The sequence below is a fragment of the Trichoderma evansii genome, assembly GCF_050947405.1.
Source record: "Trichoderma evansii strain SZMC 28006 chromosome Unknown GGI43scaffold_9, whole genome shotgun sequence".
Lineage (NCBI taxonomy): Eukaryota > Fungi > Ascomycota > Sordariomycetes > Hypocreales > Hypocreaceae > Trichoderma > Trichoderma evansii.
Genome location: NW_028145197.1, coordinates 1,039,274 through 1,063,371, shown reverse-complemented (window position 1 = coordinate 1,063,371; position 24,098 = coordinate 1,039,274). Strand labels below are relative to the sequence as shown.

The following is a 24,098-nucleotide window of genomic DNA, read 5'->3' as shown; positions in this document are numbered from 1 at the left end:
TGTGTGACGGGCTGGCTACCTTTCGGGCTGACTGTCTGGCTGAGCGTCTCTATCTGGCCGTCCTTGTTAGTCAGAATGTCTTGCCCCGATCCAATTGGAGAGGAGGGAGAGAGAAGAGGTTGATGGCTTCGGTGAAGGGCAAAGTATGTGAACGACTGACTTGACTAGCTGGTCTTAGTCTCGAGGGCACTTTGTGCCTCGCCCCGGTGAAAATGCCACTTCTCTGGCCTGGCCTTTGGCAAAGTACTTGTATGGTGACCTTTTTCGAAGCGGGGGCGACTCATCAGAGCCCTCGACTGTCTAGATCATCGCGAGACTAGGCGAATAAAGCCCGTGGCGGTTGTACTTCAGACACCTTTAGCACGCCGAAGTAGGTCGTCCTGCAGAATCGACCAGGGTTGCTCATGCGGCGCTGAGACTTCTTGCGGGCCGTGGTACCGACTTGGCTGTCAGTAAATAGTGCCGACATTTAGCCGGATAACAAGAGTATACCAATTTTAGTACGAAAGCTAGATAGTACCCTAGGGCCGCGACGCCTCGCATCCCAAAGCATTCCCTTTGGGGCCCCTCCATTGGGCTGCGTTTGTAGGGATGTTTTGCCGGATCTGCTGCTACCATCGTCCCCGTTCTTTATACCGGATCCAATCATCGTCCAACATTGCACCTCGTGCGTGAGCGATAGGTGCAGTTGATTTAAGCGCAAATTCAAGAGCCCCCAGCCCCAGCTCACTAGACCTCTGCTCTTATGTACCTCCCACTCGACCTCCAAATTAACCGTACACACATGGCACGAGTTGGCGGCACAAGTACTTCGTACAACCCGAAATTTGGGTAGCAACCAAATGCTGCTAGTGATGCTATCCTGCGCTACGTTACTCGTTGCACCGAGTGCCGTCCAGGCAGCTGCAATATGAGAGTGGGCAGCTGTTCAATAACCCGGATTTACCCATCAATTCATCGTCATGAGAACCCACGCGCGGAAAACCTACCCGACCCATCAGCGCTGTACTAGCAGGCCAAAGAAGCAGCAGATTCAATTCGCTAATCGTACTCACGATGTCACGGCCATGCATCCTAAGTTTGATAAATCTTACCTTCCTATCTAATAGGTAGCATCTACTAAACTGGACGATGTCACCCCAAATCGCAATAAGCCATCCAAAGTATTAGGGAAATGCCGTTTCTTATAATTTCAGCTACCACTTGAGTCGCCTCGACCAACAGCACAGATAAACGATCTTTATAAACATAAACAGCCTCGCCTTTGATTACTTTTAAGGTAATTTAATCCCATCCCATTTAATCTTCATGGAGCAATCAGCTCTTCTTCGCGCTCGAATCTCCTTCTTTCGCTGGATCGACTAGGCTATCAGCCATCGCCTCAGCAGCAGCCTTCTTCAACCGCTCGGTATCGTCCAACTTGCCATCTTTCGGCTTCTCCTTTGCCTCTCCCTCGTCCTCACTGTCCCCCAAGCTGAAAGGATCGTTATCGGTGATCGGATCTGGCTCCACGCTAGAGAGCGGCTGCCATTTGCTTGCTTTTGCCCCTGTTGCTGCCGCAGTCTCGCCCTTGGGAGAGAGTTTTGGCGAAGCATCATACATCTTAATTTCTTCAGGTTCATCCTTGAATCCCACTCTTCGGCCCTCCGGTCGTGGTGAAGTTGAAGGAGGTGGTCTGTAAACGCCAGTGTTGGCCATCGGTCGGATGTTGTGAGCAGGGGCTAGAAAAAGATTGTTAGCCATGCTTTAGCTACGATCATGGTGCCAAGTACTTACTACCGTCCGACGAGAACTTCATGCCAGCGAAATCATCGCTAAGCACCTGCGGATCTGCGTCATAATCCGTGCTCCTGTTGCTGGGTCCACCATGGCGATACTGAGGTCCATCTTCGTGGCTGGCACCTTCACTCTCGTCGAAATTCTCCTCAATCTTCTTCTTCATCATACTGATCCAGCCGTTAACCTTTGTCTGAGTCTCCACGAATCCCTGTCGGAGGTTCTCGCGGATGATGGGAAGGTCATCATCTATAAAGTTGCGCTCTCGCTCCTCTCCATCGTAGCCCGGTTGCGCTCTTGTGCGCGCATTACCGCCACGGTTGGAGGTGCGAGCTTCGTAGGCGCCGACGTTATCGTACTGCTCTGCCAACTGGCGCGCATATAGCTCATCTGCTTCAATCTGGGATCGCGAAGGCCTTGGCGGCTGCGGGGGCGGAACTTCGTTCAGAACTGCTTCTGGGTCGGTCATTTCTAGTTTAGTCGTGAGCATGCGTTCTCGTAAAATCTTCAACTTTGCGCGCAACACACCTAGAAGAGCATTGAAGGCGGGTTCCACCTGCCCTCCGCTTGCTCTCAAGACCGCTTTAATGACATTGTCATCAACTGTCGGAAACGCCTCTTTCAGAGTGATCTGATTCTTTTGCGCCTCGCTCACGGGGCGCGGAGGCTTTGGTGGAGGGGCCGGGCCCTCTGAGTCTTGCCTTGAGCCAAGCATTGGTGATACGTTGCCGTCTCCTGTTATTCCGGATTCCTGCACCTCATCATCTGACATATCAAGCGGTTGAGCTGTGGTAGGCGATTCAGCGCCTGAATCTGTCACTTTGCTCTGCGCAGTCGAGCAACCAGTATCAGCATCAGCGCAAGCTCTCTCTCGCCACTAACAAGCAGCTCGTCTGGGGAGGTGGATCATATATACCGTATCTGCGGGAGCCGACATCGTCGCTATCTTCTGTATCTACCCTTGGCGCGCGCCGAGTTACTAAGGCGATCGATTCTCGTGATTTCGCTTATAGCTGAGTTGTTCTGGAAAATGATTTCGCTTCAGTTTCGGTCTCTCCGTTGCGATTATGACGGAGGGGTTGAAAGCTAGCCACGACGCCTGCCACGACGCTGATGACGTCCCCACTGTAATAAAGGAGCTCAGGGTGGCAGTGATAGGCCGTGTATAGCCACAACGCCACACTGTGGCTGGGGATATTTGATGCTCTAGGGTAAGAAGACTGCCTACCTAAGCTTTCAAAGACGAAAGATGCAATAGATTTTGGGATTGAACTATGAAAGAGCCAGAAATGAGCTGATTTGGAGCTGCAGACGCATGTCTTTAAGTAATTCGACTCTTTCTTCAGTTTAACTGGCATAGCATTGAGATGCTAAAGCTGAAACGAGCTTCAGACAGACGTCAATCTCACCAGCTAGCTGCTTCTGGCAGCATTTTTACCAAATGAGATCAACATAAACATTTCACAATGACGGACCTCGATCTCGACTCGTCATTCATCCCCGCATTACACAAGCCACCATCCTTGCTTCCCATAGCAAAATACCGCGAGAGCTTACTCTATGTCTTTGAGACGTTCCCGGTTACCATCGTTATAGGCCAGACCGGCTCTGGCAAAAGCACACAGATTCCTCAGTTCCTTGAACGCGCTGGATGGTGCTCAGATGGAAAGATCATTGGAATAACACAGGTGAGCGCTTACCTTCTCAAAATTTACCTTAGTAGAGTGCTTCATACTGACAATTTCACGTAAGCCACGCCGTGTGGCCGCCACAACGGTTGCTCTACGAGTAGCTGATGAGGTGGGATGCGAAGTCGGCCAAGAGGTTGGATACTCTATTCGTTTTGAAGATGTCACCTCATCCTCTACCCGGATAAAATTTTTGACCGATGCTCTGCTTATCCGAGAGGCACTGACAGATCCTCTGTTGAGTCGGTATTCTGTCATTATGGTAGATGAGGCTCACGAGCGATCCATCAGTACCGATATCTTGCTTGGCTTGCTGAAGAAGATTCGAAGGAAGCGCCCCGAGCTCCGCATTATCGTCAGTAGTGCAACACTCCAAGCCGAAGAATTCCTTAAATTCTTCATAGCAGGCTTAGAGCAAGAAACAAAAAAGCAAGAAGATGGACAGCCGCCACAAGAGATTGCTACTATAGTTAGTCTGGAGGGACGAACATATCCTATTGATACTCTATATCTCGAGGCTCCAGCGGAAGACTACGTCGAGAAGGCTGTCAATACTGTTTTTGATATTCATACCCAAGAAGGCGAGGGGGATATCTTGGTCTTCTTGACGGGTCGTGAGGAGATTGATAATGCTATTCAAGCTGTAGCCGAGAGAGCCACCCAGTTGGATAGCCAGCATGGCCCATTACAACCATTACCACTTTATGCCGGACTTTCGACGGAACAACAGATGTATGTGTTCGACAAAACACCTGAAGGAACACGAAAGGTCGTCTTTTCAACAAACATAGCCGAGGCTTCAGTAACAATTGACGGCATAGTCCATGTCATAGACTGTGGCTTCGTCAAGCTGCGAGCCTATAATCCCAAGACCGGCATAGAGACATTGACAACTACTCCCATTTCCAAAGCTTCTGCCTCTCAACGCGCTGGTCGTGCTGGCCGTACCAAAGCTGGAAAATGCTATCGACTCTATACTGAAGATGCCTATGAGGCGTTACCGGAAACAAACCCGCCAGAGATACAAAGATCGAACCTGGCATCAACGATCCTGCAATTGAAAGCTCTTGGTATCGATAACGTGGTTCGGTTTGATTTCCTTTCCTCACCACCGTCAGAACTCATGTCAAAGGCGCTCGAACTACTCTATTCATTGGGAGCTTTGGATGAGTATGCCAAGCTAACACATCCACTTGGATCTCGCATGGCAGAACTGGCAGTTGAGCCGATGATGGCAAAGACGTTGTTATCAGCGCCGCAATTCAACTGCTTAAGCGAAATGCTGACTATTGCTGCCATGACAAGTCTGGGTGGAAACATATGGTTCTATCATGACGGGGAGCGGCACAAGATGGAGTCTTCACGGCGTAAGTTTGCTGTAGAAGAAGGCGATCATCTGACGTTGCTTAATGTCTATCAGACTTTCATCACCAAGGGAAAGAAGGAGGCTAAATTTTGCCATGAACACAACCTCAATTACAAGTCCTTGACTCGGGCAGTCAGTATCCGAGCTCAACTCAAGCGCTACCTTGAGCGCTTTAGCATTAACGTTGATGAGACACTATCATCCAAGCAACAGTCATCTTCAAATGTGGAGAACAGCAACAAGGCAGAACAAATTAGACGTTGCCTCACTTCTGGCTACTTTGCACATACAGCACGTATGCAGCCTGATGGAACTTATCGAAACGTCGAGGGCGGCACCATCTTATACGCGCACCCCAATTCTCTCATGTTTAATCGCAAAGCTGATTGGGTCATTTTCTACGAAATCATGGAAACGGGAGAAAAGACGTATATCCGCGACATTACAAAGATCGAGAAGAACTGGCTAGTTGAGTATGCACCAGAGTTTTATAAGCTTTCAAACTCTCGAGGCTAGTTACTCAGTTACGGTGCATCAACAACTACTATTCAGGCTATTAGCACCAGGCGATACTCAGTACAGAAGAAGAGAGTACAGTATGGACGCGTCACGCAAATCCTACCACCACACAAAGTGCATCGGCCTGTATCCAGAAAGCTCCGACTGGCCCCAGCTCTTTGCCGTAGTTGCCGTCTCTAGGATCTTTGCACAGCTCCACGGATCGTTCTGGAATGCCTCCTTTGTATCTCCCACCCAGACGGAAAACGATCGTTGTTAGTCCAGATATACCCCCTCACTGTTAGGTCTTACTACTTTTACAACTACTATTATTGTGTATGGAGCACTTGTATGGAGTACGAGGGTTAATGGAAATAGCCGAAAGTGAATAGAACCCACGTCTTTTGACGCCTTGCTCCACGCCATCCAGGCATGCCTGTGCTGCTCATGTTCTAAAGTTGGTTTATACGCTCCTTGAAAAAGAATAACTGATCCGGGGGCACCCATGTTCATTTTTTTCATGCTGCTCTCGCCATTCATAGACTGATACAATCACTGCAGCAATAAAATCTCGTTTGTTTGTTTTTCTGATGACCACAACAGGTGCTCTTCTGGCCCCCTTGCGTGATAAGAGGGCATGAGCTAGGATCCTGGCCCCCCTCATGATGCGGCACTTGTACCGCTACTAGTAGTACTTGCATATAATGCGCGGATGGACAGACCTAGTTAAGATGGCTGTTTGGCTCACGGGACCAAAAATGCCTCGACTATCGAGTTCCCGAACGCCAATAGACTGAAACATCTTTCAACGTTGTCAATATTGATGCAAAATCCAAGGGAAAGGTTTCTCTAGACTGGCAAGACACAAGTTGGTTGCTAGAGGAACTCTCCACGCAACCTCCACTAGGCTGCATGGAAGACATACAAGACAAGAAGCTTGTCTTGGTCTCACTCGCGGCGAAGGGTGGCAAAGACTCAGATGAGATTTCTTCAAGTCTCCCCCATGTCTTGCCAAGGGTCTTAAAAAAACCGGCGTGCGGCACAAGCTTTTTTTTCTTTTTCTTTTCCGCAAACATGTGCATGTCAAGACCCGTTTCTCCTGTTTCGTCTGAATTATTCTGGCGATTCACCGACCTGTGGCATTAATGAGGCAAGGGAGAGAGACATGGAGATGGAACACACGGCGAGACTAGGGCCATTCATTGTCTTAGTTGCCGGCCTAGCATCCGAACGTGGTGCCTGGTATTGATTATTACCAGTACTGTACTTGTATCGCAGTACACTACCTTCTTTGTTTCTGCTGGAACTCGGCGCTGGAACTCCGTGCTTTTTTTTTCCTGCTAGTGCCATTAATTGGACTCCGCAACTATCATCCTGAGCGTCTCACCGGCAGGGCAGTGCTCCGGACCACGGTAGCCAGGGGGGAAAAATTCATTCATATCGGAAAAGCGGCAGCTGGATTTTTAAATCAGCCGGCAGCGGCCCGGATCTTCACAGCACTGTAGAGGGACTGTACCGTAGTATTATGAGCGTATCGGCAATTTCGATAGTTTGTACAGAAGACATGCGCTGTATCTATATTAAGACCCGTTGGTTGCATCCCATAGAGCGATAAGATTGCATTCGACCAAGGGGTTGCGGTGCAAGTATCTGCGGTGGAGGCCTTTGAGGCGAGGATGGAGACAAGAAGGACGGCGATGGAGCTCTTCTGCAGCCCCGCAGTTGCACGAGACTGTGTGCATTGCGGTGGATATGCGTTTAATGAAGCCGTACTATGACTACTCCTATTGGACGGGGACCTACTTGTAAGACGCTTGTGCTCAAAGAGGCACCTAGCTCGCTATCAAGGAACTCGCTTCTCGAATGCGCCATTTCTTCTAGGACCAGCAATTCAGACCCAAGTTTGTGCGTGTCTTTTCGCCTGATTCTATTCTTTCATGGCCAAGACAGCACAGACAATGCCCGCACTGACAAAGCACAGACATGTGGCGATTTGAAATTTCCGAAGAAATTGTGGCCGAAGCGTTGCTTGTGGCTTCAGTGTTGCTTCAAGCGTTGTGTGCATTCAATTCCAAACCCAGGCACACATGTACTAACAGCATGTACACCGCATATTACAATATATTGCGTTGTATCAGATGCTTGCGGGAATATATTACCATGTATGATAGTTACCTTGGCCATGCTGATGTTGGATGGCGAATAATATGTAAGCTGGGGCCTCTAATGGTTCAGGCGACGATGCCGTCGTAGCACAGTACTTGCAGCTCTATTTGACACGCCGGTGCCCGCCAAGTCTCTTCAACTAAGCGGAAGCCAAGTATTACGGAGTAGCCCGAAACTCCATCGAGCTCTGCGCTGGCAGTTTCCCCCCAACGGCGCATGTGTGGAGTGTCATGTACAAGGCTAGCTTAAATTTTCTGGTCTTCTTCGAAAGGAAGAAACGCTGCTGTTGGCAATGATAAAGGAGTTGTGGCAACGCCGACGCTGTTAAAGTAGCGAAATCACAGCTGCTGAGTAAAGCGCATAAGTTCAATTTGCAGTTGGAGGACTCCTATACGCGCGCAGGCGGGACGGCTAAGGCGTTCCTGGGCTAGCGTCAGGGGCAGCACTACTGGAAAGTTGCAAAACACAGTGCCAGATACAGGGATCTATGCTTTAGACTGGCCCTGAAACAGTGCACGCCTGCTGCTGTAGAGAATGTTTCATACTGTGAGGGGTGCTCGCGTGGGCCTCTGTACCTGCGTCAGGCCCCTGCTAGACCCAGCTCGCCAGACCTTTGTTTTCCTCTTTCGACCTGCTGAATCACCAGCTAGAGGACGCCGCCTCAACTGGCGCTCGCATCTGGCGCTCTGGAGCAGCCGCCACGCGGTGCAAACTGGCCGCTGTGGCACGGGGTTAGCGATGGAGGCGATCCCTGGCCGCTCATAGGCGGGCGATACATCGTTGTTGTGCCTCTTGGGCGCGGCGGCCCGGCGCTAGCACCGCCCAAATTAAACTCCCTACGACCCTGGGCAGCTCCTCGGCGCCGGAGCTCACTGACCACAGCAGGACAAGCTCCAATCTCCAATCCCCTTCGGTACCGGTACATGTACCTGCGCTCGCAACCCCTGGGCCGCCGCCGGGCCTGCCCTGCGCTGTCTCATTCGCTACGGCAAGGGGAAGGGAATTGCCCGCACGCCCAAACCTGCTGGGCTCCCTGCAATCACTCTGCTCCTCACCACGGCCCCGGACAGGTACTAGTACGCTGGACGACTGCCGCTACGGGCAGCTGCAGCCGTCTGCAGAACACCTAATCTGCTGCCCACCGGCGGTGCTTTTGTAGTGGTACCCGCGCTGGTACTTGTACTTTGCGCCGTCCCACCAGGCCTATTGTGCAGGGCCCATCGCCGTCCTAACCCGCTTCGTCTCCCTCTACCTCCTCTCCTTGGGCTTATCCGTCTCTCGCGCTCTTCCTCTTCTTTTCTCCTCTCCCCATCGCCAGACTTTCCTTTCTGTCGACCATTGCGATTTATCGTGCGAACCGCCTGCAAGCGGGCCTGTCACTCTTTTTTGGTATTGCTTGTCAAGCTCTCAGTCATTCCTTTTTGCGAGCTGCTTCTGCGAACCAGCAGCATCAGTCATTCATTGTCTCTGCCCGTCCGGTTGGCATTGCATTCTTTTTTTACCCGCTTTTTCTGCTTCCTTGGTTCTTCCTGGACGAACGTCGATCGACAAAGAAATTTGACCAACTCTCTCTCTCGTTCACGAGGTATCCTTTGGAATAGAGAAGCTACCAATCGGTGTAAAACAAAACAACATAAAAAACAAAAACCCACATATTAATGGCGATCGGTATATCACGTCGACTATAATCAGCAAACGTCATATATAATATCTTTTTGTTTTCTTTCGACATATACTTCCCAGCAAGTAATTTTTATTATTTATTCGATTAGGGGGAATTGAAACGATGAGCTTTATACGAGCTCGAGGGATTAACCCAGCCACGGCTGGGTTGGTTGCGCGTGACGCACAAGTTTCTGGGATGGGATCTCGAGTGAACCTACGCCGAAGCCTTGAGTCCATTGGCTCTCTGCTGCGTAGATCGAGCTCGAGCTCGAGCTGTACTTCGACGGATGCCTCCAATACTTGCGAGAAGCCAGTTGGACCATCGGACTCGACGCTCGCCATCGTCCTAGGAATTATGTAAGTGATTTACTTTTGTTTAAAACCGAAGAAGTTGTCGGTCCCGAATGGTTATGCTAATTGGAGCAGTATCCCGGTTGTTGTGGCCGTCATCGTTTTGTTTTTCCTCCACCGCAGGAATATGCGCCGAGACAGGCTCGAAGAGCTCAACGATCCTACCAAGGACCTGGATTTTGGTTTGGGAAATGCTTCTGGCAAGAAGCGAAAGAGTATGTTTGGAGGAGTCGAAAAAGGCATGCACAAGGGTGGACTTTCCATGGACATGAACCTCTCGTCACCGTATCTTCTTCCTCCGGGCAACACTGGATCTCGCGAATCTATTCACTCGTATGCTCGAACCCTCCAAAACGAAGATGACCCCTATAGACACATTGGCCAATACGCAAATAGTGATGTTGGCTCTATCCGATCTTTCAAGACGACCGACAGCCCTTCTGGAAGACGCCCTCCCAAGTCCAGCGCCCTGGCCATGCCCCCGGCAACCCCGCGAGCCCATTCGGACGAGAAAGAGGATCCCTTTGCTACTCCTACCGCTCCCAAGCCTACGCACCAGCCTCCTCCCAGTGCCGCCGAGGTCCACGATGTCATGGTTCCCGTCCAGCCAATTGTCCCGGAAATCGAAACCGTTGCCCCTGTCGACGTCTTTAACGCCGACGAATTCGAAGTGCCCGATATCCCGGCTCCTCCCGCTGCCGCAAAGCTCGAAGGCTCTCGAAGCCCCCCCATCATGGAACCTAGCTCGGCTCGTTCATCTGCTTACACCGATAATGGTCGTGCCTCGCACGTCAGCCCCGCTGACGTCCCCCAGATTCTCTCTCCAGGATTCCCCCCTCACCAGGACACCCCCGCACATGAGGAAGAAGAACCCCGTGGCCGACCTCTCTCGAGACTTCCTGCTCCTCACCAGAACGGTGGCCTCGGTGTTCCACAAAACAATGCCAACAAGCGACTCTCTGTGGGATTCAGGCCTCTGCCTCCTAGCGAAGCCATGGAGTCTGATGACCCTGAAGTCCGCGCCAACCGTATTCGATCTTTCTACAAGGAGTATTTTGATGATTCTAATGAAGCGCCCCCTCCTATGCCCACTCAACCACCCCAGCACCTGCAACAGCAGCAGCAGCAGCCCAAGCCGAGACAGGGCGGTCCCGATTACTATGAAGACTATGATCAAGGTTACCTAGAGGCAGCTGCTTACTATGACGCCGACACCAACGCCTTTGTTATGCCCTATGCTCAGCCTGTTACCCGTCGTGCCATGACACCACCTCCCAGTGGCCGTCAACCCGGTGCTCCTCGGGGCGGCTCACGTGGCCCCGGCCCGCGCTTCCGTGGTGCTAATGGAAATGGCGGAACCTTCTCTCCCGGCCCTGGTGGACGCCCTCGCGCCGGATCAGCCTTCGGTCCTCGACCGGATTCTTCCGCATCTGGCAGATGGGCTAGCCAAAACCAGCCAAAGAAGAACTTGCCTCCTCCGGCCCCTCTGACCACGCTGCCAACACCATCCAAGCTCGCTGACGATTCTTTCGCCATCTTCAACGCCGCTGATTTTGCTCCCCCGTCCAGCATCAGGGATAATGTTGCCGGCCGAAGCCAGAGCCCCTTTGGCGAGAGAAAAGCCTTCCTGCAGCCACCAACTGCAGCTTCACCGCTGGTCACTGCTTTCGAAGACCTAACACCTCTACCCAGCCCGTAAGTACTATTGATCGCATTGATATAAAATGGGCATATTTGCTAACTCATCTCTCTTATAGTCACTTGCTCCGCAAATCTAGCACCTTCACTGGCCTGGATTTTGCCCCTCCTAAGAAGTTCAGAGACCCTGAAGTTGCCAGCGACGCAGGCAGCATCAGAAGTAACAAGAGCGGCATCTCCCAGTCGCAGCTCAATGCCATCCGAAGCGGAGCAGGCCGCATCAGTCGCCTTCCAGGTGACACAGTTTTCACGACAGCTGCCATGGACGACCAGCTGAAGCCTTCATGGACCCTGCGACCTTAAATAAAGGGAGCCGAAAATGAAAGGTTATAAGCTGAATCTCGATGAAGATTAGCATTTCTTTAGTATCAGCGTCGTCATTTCTTGCTTACGGCATTTGCATGATCTTGCCACCAGACAGCGGCATTCGAAGCGGCTTCTCCTCAGGGAGGTTTGTTTTTATTTTTGTTCACTTCCAACAAAGGAGTAATTAGGGATTTCACGACGGAGCTCTCGTTTCGAAAGTTTTATTATATATTGGGCCTTTTTTCGAATTTTTTTTTGTTGCTGCGATGTTTGCATATAGATGGACACTGGAACCTAAACACCCTCCCGAAACACATGAAATATTATATCTCAGGTGACGACACTTCGTGCCTCCTCTTCTCTGGGCATCTGAAGGAACAAAACTGTACATAGGCAATATAGGTCAATCAGATGCACTCACCCGTTTTTATATATCCTTCTTTTCCGACCTTCTTTAGACAAGATTATCATGATATATGATTAGTTATATTTTCAAATACAAGAAATTTATTCAATTTGCATCTTTCTCTTCTTTGTGTCTTTTTTGCAGCTTATTGTGCAGTTTGATGGGGTGAAGTTCAATCAACATCACGTGCTGTTTACTCCGTACTGGTTCCTGTCAAAAGGAGTTCATGCTGTCGGATGTTCTGATGGCCGTTATTGTGGAGCAACCGGCTTGACGGCGGCGCTAATATCTGCTATGGATATGCCTTAGTAAGAGGTAATAAATAGCAGCAGGAGGAGTAAGGGATCGTGGCGCCTCTTTTCTCTTTCGCTTATTATAGAATAGGGGAGCTGAATCAGTCATAATACCACTACGACTAATACCAGCACTGATATTACTGATATCATTGATGTCTCGCCCCAGCTGAGGAGCTTAGCACAGAGAGGGGGAATCTAGCATGTGCAGCACCAAGGTACATTGAAATGTCACTTGCAAGGGGCGCTAATAATAACAGTGTCTAGGCTACAATTTAGTAATCCACACCCCCCACGGATCCGTATGTTGTGGCAGTGACGGGTGGTGAGACGGGCAGTGCAAATTTCATTTCCGTCGCTTCTTGTTCCCTTGCCGGATTGTGTTTGCCATGTGCAGAAGTAGGGTAATTTGGCGCTAATAGTGACAGCTGATGGTGAATTGCGATGATGCTGCATGAGAGAGATGAGGCTATTGCTTATCTTGCTGGCAATAGCCTGGTATGAAATGAGCACATGCATTTCCTTTCATGTTTCTCACCTGGCGATTGATTGTTGTGAGACAGCAGCAGCAGAGCCAAGCCCGTGCGTAATGAATACGTATGATACGCATCATCTGAGCTCTGTTGCTCCGTAAATAATCGGGGAGTTTTCACAGGGGTCTGGTCTTTTCTGCCTGAGTGAAATGACCTGCGACGTTGTGTGTGAGCGTTGCGCAACACTTGCAAGCACACAATGCTACCCAAGATCTGCAGGTGATTCGCTGATACGAAGCAATGCTCCAAGGAGGCGAAAAGAGAAGAACAGAGAAAACACACATCCTTTTTCAGCAAGGCGATAAGGGGAAGAGACACCAGGGAAATAAAAACAGGTGACTTTGCCTGAACGGGCATGCCATGTGCAAACTCGCAGTGCTAAACGGAGCGGCGGCCTCCTTCGCTCTCACAGGTACCGGCCGCGGCTGACACCGACCCAGAACCGGATGGACTGGCCGCTGTGCTTTAGCGGTTAGCCGGCTGCTGGCGTGACTGCCCAGCTCCGTAATCTCGCCTACCAAGTCATCAATTGATTCCTTACTGTAGCCACCAGCACCAACAGCGCACAAAAAAAGATGAGCCGCCTTGGCCGCCCGGTGCTAAAGTGAGCTAAACAGCCCCATCCGCCCATCCTCCAGCGCTACAACTCCAAGGTTAGTGCTAAGTTTCTCCGGCTTGGGTCCGGGCATTTCTCTGGGGCGGCCTAGGAGTGGGTGGTGGCTCTGGCATGATCTACTAGCCAGCGCCAGCCACGGGCCTGTACTAAACAAATTTCTATGTGTATTTTACAGTGCATGCACGCCGGCTTGGCTTTTTGTTTTTTTGCGCTGTGTTTTTTTCTTTTAGGGGGGGAGGCAAGCTTTGCATGAATAAGCTTTCGGGGAGGCAAAAACCTTAGAACAACCCAAATTGCCGGCTCAAAGCGAACGCAGAGGGCAGAAAATAAAAATAGAAAAAAAAAAAGCCATGGAAATGTTAACAACAGCCGCAAGTGCAGTATAGAGGAAGAGGGGAAATATACAAAAATACAGGGCAAATAGGAAAAAAGAGAAGAAAAAAAAAGCATAAGAGAAAAAATTGGTCGAGACTGCAGGAACGCGCATCCGGTACGAGGGGCGCTAGCCAGAAGAACCCTATCATCCGTTTTTTTCGCTCTCTTGTCTGGTGCATCTGCTGCGGGTGCGTCAGAACTTTACCAGCTCGGCGTTTCCTTTCGTATCGTCGCCTGTAGCTTCTCTTGGCCTTCGCTATTTCTCACCCACCCCCAAAAAGCCGAGTTTTTCTTTGTACTAGCACTACTTCGTAATTGTGTTTTTTTTCCCTCATCGGACAAGTGAGAGCGAGCGAGAAGAGCAGGATTATACGCGTTTATCCTGCAGCAATTGATTGGGGCTTGGCCTCGCTCTGCTCTTGTCATCAAATCCTTTTTTGCTGTCCCCCCCTGGCTGGCAGCGGTTCCCTGTCCTGCCTGGCGCTTCGTGTCTTTTCTCGTCTTTTCCCTCTCTCTCTCTCTGTCTCTCGCTTTCCTAAGCGCCTTCCAGCAGCTTTCAGTCCGTCCTCCATCTCCTCTTTTTTCCCTTTCCGCTCTTCTCTCTCACACGACGTGCGTTTCTCACTTGCAAGACACGCCCCTCCACTCTGCGGCCCACCATCGCGCATCTGCTTGCGGCTCCATTCGCTGCAACCGGTGCGAATCTTGTACGAGCCTAGGCCCCCGAGGCTAGCTTTTCTGGCCGGCCCGTCAGAAAGTCGCTGCATCCCGGCACTGCGGCTGGACGCCCTTTTGTGTTTTACGAAACGGAGAAAGATAGCGAGAGACCCATCTTTGGGGACATCTTTTTTTCTCTTCTCTTTTTTCCCCATTGCTCTGTGACGGCGGCATCTTTTTCATCTGTTTCATCGTTCGAATTGATTGATTCGCTCCGCGCGCGCCAAAATCCCTTTTTTGGATTCTTCTTTGGAACGTTGGACTAGTCAGACAGGTACGTTTGCGGCTTTCATTGTCTTGCCTTTGGCCTCCCTTATCACGCCGATTCGTTGCTGCGACGATCTTCTCTGTTGTGCTTTCCCCGACGTCTTTGGATCGTCTGGGCGTGTGATTGAACTGTCGCCCACTTTGTGCGCTGCGCATGCGTTCAGCCTTGAAGCCGCTTGGATGGCTTCGTCTTGTTAGCTTATCTATGTAGGCCTGGGCTACTACCCATTGTCGACTTCAGATGCTCAAGATGACGATGAATGCTACTTGCTTTCTTCGCTGCACTTCTTCTCGCTCAATCTACTTTCTTGGTCTGCCCAAGCGCCTTTTCGGCCTCACGCTGACATGACGCATAAACACAGCCAATTCACGCCTCTAGCCAACCTCGCCAGCGCAGTCACCATGGCCACAACCGATCCGCCGCAGGATTCGTCCTCACCACCAGCGGAAAACGCAGCCAGTTCTTCGCCTCCACCGGAGAAATCGACTGCGCCTCCAGAACAATCGTCGACTGCACCTCCGCCGTCATCGACGCCATCATCTACTCCGTCAGAGACCCCGAGTTCGACTCCATCGTCTACTCCTCCGCCAGACAGCTCGACTTCCACGCCACCTCCATCGTCCACGCCGCCTCCGACTACGACACCGCCGTCTTCAACCCCATCGAGCTCATCGTCACCATCCTCGACGCCGGAATCTACTTCTTCCACCACATCGCCGGAGAGCACAACCTCTAGCCCTTCTTCAACAACACCACCGCCGAGCTCTTCCTCTAGCTCCTCCGCGCAAACAACGACACCACCGTCATCATCTGATGTCACCGTTTCTGTCTCGGGCACCAATGGTTCTACCGTTAATGTCGTCGTGACACACACCACGACCCCTTCAGGCTCTCGTCCAAGTGGCGTAACTTCCTCTTCCAGCTCAACGGCAACCCCGAATGGCGTTGCTGGTAAGGACAGCAGCAGTGGTCTTGATTCAAAGGCCAAGGTAGCCATTGGTGTGGTTGTACCCATTGTTGCTATTGCCATTTTGGCAGTTATTGGTCTTTTCTTCTGGAAAAAGACTCGCGCGCGCCGTCAAGCAGAGGCAGAGCGCCGAAAGGAAGTTGAGGACTATGCTTATAACCCCAATGCCGATCCTACAATTCCAGTCGTCGGTATGACTGGTGGAGATTCATATGAGATGAGAGAAGAGGAATCTGTAGGATACCGTGGCTGGGGATCGACTACTCTTGCTGGTGGCTCAACGGGCCGAAAGGCTTCTACAACAATATCTGGCGCCACCAACAACGCATACTCTGATGTTTCGCCTCCTCGTGGTAACATGTCTGAGGCCGCCTTGGTTGACAACCCTGAGGGAGAGATTCTTGGTGCCATGGGTCCCGCAGCCGCAAACAACCGAGGTGACGTAAGACGAGGAGCCTCCAATGCGTCTTCTTCATACAGCGCAACTGGCCGATCAGACGGCTCCGATGGTGGTGTAGGCATGGCTTATGGCGGCGGCGGCGGCTACTACGATCAATATGGCCAGAGCCCGTACGAGACTGGTTATGGCAATCCTGGCGACAACATGCCCGCTCCACCCGTCATCCGCGATAATCCTGCACGACGCAGCGCGCGCGTTGAAAATCCCGGCCACTTCCCGCAACAGAGCGCTGGTATTTCCCAGAACTTTTAGCTGGCGCAGTCTGTGAGACCCGGATGATTTTTCTTTTTATTTTTTAACGCCCGTCGTGCTTTAAGGATATCCTGGGGTTTGGAAGATGCTAAAGGACCACGAGAGGCGTTTTAGGATGTTCTTTTTTTGCGATCACCTTGTTTAATAATGCTTTGCATACCATGAAATCTGGCTTTTCTTCTTTTTTATTTACGCTCGCTTCATTCACACTCTCGCTTTATTTATTGCACCGCACAGCACAACACGGCGCAGCTGCATATTTCCCCCTATGCCGTGTATTGGCATTTGAGTTTGAATTTCGTTTAATTTTATGCGCAAAAGAGTTGATATAATCTTCACAAGAACAAGAAGGAGGAGAAGGAGGAGGGAGGAAGAAAAAGCAGGGTCCGCTTATTATGTTTGCTTGTTTTTGCGAGAAGACTGGAGGAAAAAGTGACAGCTATCATGGCTGAGTGACGATGGAGTTGAAAACATAACTGTTCATGCTTGGTACTTTTAACGCGCATGTATTGGCCATGACAAACAAATCAAACAAACAAAAAGAGAAGACGCACTTTGTACATACAAATACGATATGCATCTGCAAGGCGTAGCGAACCCGATTTTACTATTGCTGCTACGGCTGCTGTTGTTTTTCAGTCTCAGTCCTGCCATTGTCATTAATGGTCTAAAATAACACTCTCCCCCTTTTACGTATTTATCTATTTAAACTATGCTATTTATTCAAAAAATAGAGGTTCTACTACGCTCGTTAATGCTCGCTAAATTGAAATGTTTCTATTTTTTTATATACAGTGCATGGCTGCTTGTAGTAAAAAAATATTGTAAAGCTACTAGGTAGTTGATTATGGCTACTGTACTTTCATTAGACTATATACTTCTTTAGACTATATATTTCTTTATCCTATGTATTCCTTATGAATTTTTTCGCCTCTTCATAGACATGGATAGAAGCAAAGGGGGCATTCGGCAGCACAGCCGCACCACACTTCCCCTCTCTCTCCCTTGCTTCTCGACTCTCTCAGAGCGAGATTTGGTCATTTAATACGCAGAAATCTGCATATTTTGTCTCAGCCTTGTTTTCTATGTCTTTATTTACACATCAAGGCATCAGATTTCCTCAATACTAGCCCATCTACAAGTAGAGATCTTCTCTTATGTGTTAGTAGTTTACATCATCTACAAGATCCAAAGCAGTTTACAAGCTACGAGCTGCTAAATCCTCAACTCGTGAAAAACTTATTGTACATATTTTTATTTTAATATTCCCCCCTTTTTTTAAACTCCAAAAATAACACATTTCCCATTCATGCTTTGCTTTTTTTCACTCTCAATGCTGTCACGCTTTCAGCCAAGCCGTCGCTGCGCCTCGCTCTCCCATCCCCTGACTCAGCTCCATGCGGTCCCACCAGAAGCGACATTGCTCCAGCTCCCTCTCCGTCAGCGTCCTCGTCTTTACAGGCGTGCCTTGGTTCCGTCCTCCCGCGGCCTCGTCGTTGCCATCTCCAAAGACGAGAAGCTCGCCAGGCCCAGCTCCTGGAAGAGAGCCATCGTCTCCAAAGGGTGATTGAAATTCGGGCCACCGTTCATCTTCGTCGCTCTGGTCCAAGGTGCCAGAGGGAGATGAGGAAAAGGAAATCCAGCGCTGGCTCATTTCTTTAGCAGTGGCTACGAGGCCTGGAGTGAACTCTAGGGTGTTAAGATCATGCGTTACGGCGGGAGGCTGGTCGCCGTGAGAGGCTGCCTTGAAGGGAGAAGATAGAGCGGCGTATTCATATAGATAGACGCGGGCTCCGGCTCTGGATAGTGTATGTGCGGTGTGTAGTACGGGACAGATGTATGCATAATGGCCGTATGCCTCATGAATGCGTCGGAACTGAGCCCCATAAGGCCGTTTCTGAGGACCACCTATACCGGGAGGCTGGCGATACGGGGAATCCGGATGGATGAGGGGATCTGGATAGAGCATCTCAAGAGCATCGAGATCGTCTGCTGAAAAGGAAGGAATGAGTTTCTGGAAGAAGGAGCGGAATTCGGCGCTGGTAGAAGCATGCTGGGGTGCAAAAGTAGTGCCCTCATGAGAGCAGAAGCCTGTGATGACGGATAAATCCTTTGCGCGACCTGAGTTGATGAGATCTCGCCACAGATTAAGAGGCAAGTCGGGGATGATGCCTCCAGGGCCATCAATGACGGGCTGGAAGGGCCAAGTCACGGCTGTGTGGTGCATGGCATACACCGTAAAGGAAGACTGGATGAGAGAGTCGATGGGGAGAGAGTCGAGAGGCTTGTTGTTGGCGTACATGCCAAGTTCATTTAGCTGCCCAACATTGCGAGGGTGTGAATGTGAGAGAACAGAGCGCGCTGTTGGAGAACCAGACTCGAGGATGGCCTTGCGGAAGGGAAGAGGTGAAGGGTTAAGCATGTGATGGCCGACCTGAAGAAGCAATCAATATCAGTCAATGCATATACAGCCATCATCGCCATCTTTATAACTCACTGAATGCGCTCCAGCACTCGATCCCCAGAGGGTAATATCGTCATTATCTCCCCCAAACTCGCCAATCCACTGCCTCACCCACTCAACCGCCACCCGCTGGTCCTTTAGCCCCAGATTCAGATTCAGGCCCTTTGTTGCCATCTCCGGCGAACCAGACAAGAACCCCAGCGCACCCAGGCGATACGAAATGCTCACAACCAGCACCTGATTCCTCCCCCAGGCCACAAACGACGCCAGATCCCTCTCCGCGGGGAAGCCAAAGTTAAAGGCCCCGCCGTGCACGTAAACCACCACCGGCAGGTCTCGCCTCGCCTCAGCTGCAGCAGCAATAGCATCTTCCTCATTACTAATACCATCGGACACCACAAACGCCGACGCCGACGATGAAAACGATGGCCGGAAGATGTTGAGATTCAGCGGATCCTCGGCCGTTGCGTGCGGCGCCATCGGGAAGGGCTGCGAGGGCGCCGGCCGTGAGGCATCAATTACGATGCCCGAGGCCTGATCCCCCAGAGGCGTCGCAACGGCGGGGGCGAAGCGCTGGGCGCTGGCGAAGGGGATGCCGTGGAAGATGTCCAGCGCCTTTGGGTACTTAGCCGAGGCGGGCTGGAAGGCGCCCACGATGGTGCAGCCGTTGACCACGACGGTCGGCGAGGAAGACATGGCCGGCGACGCCTTTTGAGCCTCTTGTCTGGCAGGCGAATATCGAACAAGATGAGGTTGAAAGCTAAAGGTTGAAAGTTGGTGACGCCTTCAACAAAGCCGCACGCGAGTCAGTTTGGCTTATGACGTACGTCTATCTGTTGGGTTCTTCGTTTGGCTATATGTTATTGATAAAAGACTTGAGTTGTTATAAAATTAATTTGATATAGAATATGGCAGAAATATTTTTGTACGAAAGGGAGAGAGAAAATGAGAAAAATTGACGGGATAAAAATCGCAAGTAGTAGACGACGATGAGATGAGTCTTCCCTGCCAAGCTAAAACCAGCTTCCAAGCTTCTGACAGCTGACAGGATTCACGTTTAAGCTCCCCAACTACTGCACCTAAGACGCTACTAGGGTCTATTAGGCTGATGCACAACAGCTTGCTCCGTTGGTAGTGTAAAATCTCTGAAAGATGGCCTAGATGTTTGATGTTATGAGAGTGAGGATATGGTATAGAAAAATAGAGGAGAATAAAGAGGCAAATTGGCAAATTGGCAAATTGGCAAAAGAGGGTAAAAGAAAGACTAAACCTGAAAAATTTTTGGAGAGGCGAGTGAATAAATGTAACGATGCCCGCGTCCCTAGCTTCAGACTTATCAATAAAAGTGAATACCAGAAACCGCCCGAGCCAATAAACGCCGTCTGGATCGCTTTTCCCGCTTCAGGCGCTCCCCTTGTATTCATCCATCTTACCCTCTCGGACCGAATTCCTGCTCAAGTTGCCTACCTGCCTGTATTGTAGCTGATTATTACTCCATCATTACCTCTCAATACTTATAGTATTTGTAATCGTGGTTTTTGATTTATACTACTAATATATAGTATTACCAGAATCTGTGTTTTACTATGGCACACGACAGCCTTGTACTTTCAATCGCAAAAAAACGTCTAGTCTGGTCGTAGTGATATAGCCATGTATGCACTAATTCTAGTCTATTGTTTCAACAGTGCATTCAAGCCCGGCCAAGCAGATCCCTTTAGTCTCATCCACCGTGCTCCAACACTGCTGCCCAATTATCGGCCGCCAAATTGTCAGCCCTGCATCTCTCTATGCCGTGTCCTCCATCTAACTGCTACTAATAGTCTGCTACTGTGTGTAGTACAACAGTAGTAGAATGTGCTAATGTATGTTACAATTACTCTAGTTTGGTAAGTATTATTGCGCCTCAGCGGCTGCAATTATGGGATCGCTCCCAAAAAGACGTAACAGTCTTTATATCCCAAAGCGTTGGCGAATGCACAACGCCAAATCCAGATGCCCAAAACTCCAATTCCTTCCCTTGCCAAATATGTCCTATTTGTACAATCCGATCCGTCCCAATACTCAATAAACTTCGCCGCCTGTATAGCCTCTTCCCTCTCTTATGTAGGATAACTGTTGTGTACCAGTGCTGCTCAGACAATAGCATTTGTGGTAAGACAACAAAGAAGAATAAAAAAAAAAATCCATCTAATGACGGAAGCTAATATGGCCAAAATAGACCATGGGCGGCGCCTCTCAAGCTCTAGTGGTAATGCCATTGCTTCTTCGCTTAATTACGGCTCCCCCTCCTGCTTCAAAGGTGACGCCTCCTTACGGTGCTTTCTCTCTGCCCACTCTCGGCTCGCCTTTCTAGAGCGCTCGGCAGCCTCATCTCGGGCTGCTTTAGCTGTCACCGGCCTTTCGCCAATCTCGCAACTCTTCCTCTCTGTGATGCTTGCAGTATCTTGTGCCTGGATCTCCTTGCTTCGCGATTTCAGCCGCGACATCATGCCCCCTATGGACAAGAGATTCTTATTCTTAGTTGAGCTGCCCAATGATGCCAGAACACTTCTATTGATCTCTTCAGCGGCTGCCATCATGGAGCTACGCCCGCCGCGCTTCTTCTCCGTCTTGATTAGCGTGGGTGTCGTAGGCTCATCACGCACAAGACCCAGCGATAGCCGCTTGACCTTATGCAACGAGGCAGCCAGTCTCTCTGCAGTCTCTTCCTGAATTTTGGCTTGGCGAGCCCGACTTGCCACCGTATCCCGGGGAAGCGTGCTGGGTGTAGAGCCTGCCTTTGCGGGCCGTGCCTTGAATTCCCGTCTCTTACGCTCCTCTTCCTGCTGGGCCTTCAGCTTTGCTTCGTTTTCCTCCTTCTTCCGCCGGGTGATGGTATCTCCAGGCAGCTCAAAAGTAGGCCTAGGCAAAGTCTTGCTGGTTCTCGGCTTGGGTGGAGGAGCTTCCAATGCCCTGTGAGCCGCGGCTTGCTGCGCTTCGCGGGCGTCACGAACTTCCTTCAAGCGTCGAGCTACAGCCTTACCTGGTAACTCGAACTTGGGAATTGTAGGCGTTTTTGATGATCCAATTGATGACTTGGCGACCGTCGCCAGGGTGCTACCGGCTTTGGACATGAACACGCCAAGACCCGACCGACGGCTCAGAGATGCTTTGGTTGGCTCATCTACGCTCTTCTCGCGTACCGCAAGAGACATGGACCGACGCGGTAGTGCACTGACTTTCTCTGTAGACTTAACGCGAACTGTGGCCGGCACACATGCCACGGTCGATCTTTTTGAGGCGTTGGCTGCCCTCTCTACAGTTGGCTGGGGCACAGCTTTTGCTAACTGCTGCTGTTGCTGTTTTTCTAGCAGCGCGAGCTGTTGAGAGTGCAGCTGTTGTGAGTGCAGCCGTGGAGAGCGTGTAAAGTCATTCAGTGCCTCTAGTTCATCCTCCAGCCGGTCCAGCTCCTCCAGCGAATCTTCAATTCGCGGCAGCGAGAATGATGTGGTTCTTGATGAGCTCTCGCCAAAGCTTCTGTCACTCACTGCCGTAAACGTCGGCGATACTGCATTTTCAACAGCATATACAATCTCCGGAACCTTCATTGGCGGCGTTCCTGGGCGGCTCCCGTCTACCCAGGTAACAGATTCGTCGTCGTCGCTCAAAATTCGAGGCTCCTGCATCTCCACGGTCCAATTGGCGCTGTACTGCAACGGCGTAGCCAACAAATAGTATGAATTGAGCGGGCACTCGCTGTCGCTATGAGGCCCTCGCTTTTTCTGCAGCACTAGACTGCAGGCGTAGACTGTATCCTCGCGCGTTCCGTGCCCTGTAACGTACTCTTCAGAAGAGCTGTCGTGGATGGTTGAATCTGGAGAAGGCAGATGGGTCATCAACCATTCAAATTGACCGGCCGAGTGCTTCTTAACCTGCTGCCAGATGGAGCGCTCGGAAACCGTGTCTTTCAGTAGGTCGTATACTTCTGCGAAGCGCTCTAGGAGAACCGCAACATATGTTAATGACTGGTTGCAAAGAAGGAGAAGGAGAGCGCCAACGATTGCGACTGTATGCCAACACACCTGGAGATTCACGAGTGGACGGTGACCCCGTGTTCTCATAATTGTGCTTGTTGACTCTCAGCGCAGTTGCTTCTCGCGATGAGTCGAGAGGCCGAAATGTCTCTGAATCAACCGCTGGCCGACGTCGAAATGGCTGTGAGGCTTGTTTGGTTGCTCGACAAAGAGTCGAGGGGGATGTTGCCACGACATGTTTCTTCAGCCCATTAGCAAAGGCAACATCCGATGCCTGGCGACCCTGGCCGTGACATTGACCTGGGCAGGGATCCCGGTCAACACTACCCCCCGCTAAATTCCGCTTCGACGAGGTGATTTGCTTTGTCGGAAGATGAGGTAGTTTCTCGTACTCGTAAACGTCACGAGAGCTGACGGGTCGCCCAAAAATGTCGGCCCCAAAGCGAACGTCACATATGCCTCCATTCCGCAAACGCTCAAAGTCGCCGGCCTCTGTCGCCGGTGAGGCTCCTGTGCTGCACTGGGCCATCGCTTCGCCAATGCGATTCCGAGACAAAAAACCGTTGAGGGCCAAGTGGACTGGAAACTTCGCAAGCAGGGGGTTTCTATCAGATACGACAGAAATCAATTACACTATTCGCGCCCAGTACCCAAAAAACGTATGTAATTTCGCAAACAACCCTGAAGTCCGTCGAGTGCGCAAGCGGGGCCAAATTCAATATGTTCGCGAATTCTTCTATTTCAACTAGTGGTGATGAACTGAAATCAAGATTGCGATGATGATGCTGATTTGGGCATAGTAACATAGGCAAATGATTTTCTGGGGTAAACGAGCTGGGCTGGTCTGCCGTAAGAAGCTGCATGAACTGGGTGTTGATGGCGGATGAAACAGATATGGCCTGTGGTGGAGCCGAAATTAAATGAGTTCGGCCTCTTCCACCTTCCATCACTGCCGGTCATGTTCCACTGTTCTTGCTTCGACCTTGCTGACCCATCGTCATTTCCGTTTTCTTTTTTTATCGCTCGCTTTTCCGGTAGCTGTGCTGAAGTGGCGAGCGGCATCGCAGCCGAGACCGAGGCAACGCGGCGCGATTCCATCGTCCGGCCCGCTATAAGTTACCAAGCTTCAGGATGCGAAGCTGCCGATCGATGGCTGATGTTGCTGAGATTTGGAAAGATGCCTCCTCTGTCCGCTGCTCAGATTTTAACCTCTTGCA

At 50.7% G+C, this 24,098-nt stretch overlaps 7 protein-coding genes across 7 annotated transcripts; 4 read left to right on the top strand and 3 right to left on the bottom strand.

Moving 5' to 3' along the window:
* Positions 1–1,115: 1,115 nt before the first annotated feature.
* On the bottom strand, positions 1,116–3,191 carry GGI43DRAFT_375754 (ubiquitin-binding protein CUE5). The gene is made up of 4 exons (XM_083202609.1): positions 2,693–3,191; positions 2,305–2,602; positions 1,777–2,247; positions 1,116–1,721 (listed from the first exon to the last, which is right to left on the bottom strand). Exons 1-4 carry the CDS (start codon positions 2,711–2,713, stop codon positions 1,318–1,320), a joined length of 1,194 nt encoding a protein of 397 aa, XP_083061042.1. The 5' UTR covers positions 2,714–3,191; the 3' UTR covers positions 1,116–1,317.
* Positions 3,192–3,242: 51 nt separating this feature from the next.
* GGI43DRAFT_383685 (P-loop containing nucleoside triphosphate hydrolase protein) lies at positions 3,243–5,346 on the top strand (the record flags this gene model as incomplete). Its single annotated transcript, XM_083203423.1, has 2 exons — positions 3,243–3,464; positions 3,529–5,346. 2 exons carry the CDS (start codon positions 3,243–3,245, stop codon positions 5,344–5,346), a joined length of 2,040 nt encoding a protein of 679 aa, XP_083061041.1.
* A 1,866-nt stretch (positions 5,347–7,212) lies between these two features.
* Positions 7,213–7,743, top strand: GGI43DRAFT_404703 (uncharacterized protein). Its single transcript, XM_083205950.1, has one exon. The coding sequence runs from the start codon at positions 7,312–7,314 to the stop codon at positions 7,579–7,581; it is 270 nt and encodes an 89-aa protein (XP_083061040.1). The 5' UTR covers positions 7,213–7,311; the 3' UTR covers positions 7,582–7,743.
* Positions 7,744–8,850: 1,107 nt separating this feature from the next.
* On the top strand, positions 8,851–11,609 carry GGI43DRAFT_375673 (uncharacterized protein). Its single transcript, XM_083202607.1, has 3 exons — positions 8,851–9,516; positions 9,586–11,205; positions 11,268–11,609. Exons 1-3 carry the CDS (start codon positions 9,281–9,283, stop codon positions 11,509–11,511), a joined length of 2,100 nt encoding a protein of 699 aa, XP_083061039.1. The 5' UTR covers positions 8,851–9,280; the 3' UTR covers positions 11,512–11,609.
* Positions 11,610–14,583: 2,974 nt separating this feature from the next.
* GGI43DRAFT_375677 (uncharacterized protein) lies at positions 14,584–16,482 on the top strand. The gene is made up of 2 exons (XM_083202608.1): positions 14,584–14,728; positions 15,084–16,482. The coding sequence occupies exon 2, from the start codon at positions 15,124–15,126 to the stop codon at positions 16,399–16,401; it is 1,278 nt and encodes a 425-aa protein (XP_083061038.1). The 5' UTR covers positions 14,584–14,728; positions 15,084–15,123; the 3' UTR covers positions 16,402–16,482.
* A 777-nt stretch (positions 16,483–17,259) lies between these two features.
* On the bottom strand, positions 17,260–20,141 carry GGI43DRAFT_404696 (alpha/beta-hydrolase). Its single transcript, XM_083205949.1, has 2 exons — positions 18,899–20,141; positions 17,260–18,835 (listed from the first exon to the last, which is right to left on the bottom strand). Exons 1-2 carry the CDS (start codon positions 19,559–19,561, stop codon positions 17,741–17,743), a joined length of 1,758 nt encoding a protein of 585 aa, XP_083061037.1. The 5' UTR covers positions 19,562–20,141; the 3' UTR covers positions 17,260–17,740.
* Positions 20,142–20,928: 787 nt separating this feature from the next.
* Positions 20,929–23,587, bottom strand: GGI43DRAFT_375575 (uncharacterized protein). Its single transcript, XM_083202606.1, has 2 exons — positions 22,930–23,587; positions 20,929–22,844 (listed from the first exon to the last, which is right to left on the bottom strand). Exons 1-2 carry the CDS (start codon positions 23,408–23,410, stop codon positions 21,142–21,144), a joined length of 2,184 nt encoding a protein of 727 aa, XP_083061036.1. The 5' UTR covers positions 23,411–23,587; the 3' UTR covers positions 20,929–21,141.
* Between the last annotated feature and the right edge of the window lie 511 nt (positions 23,588–24,098).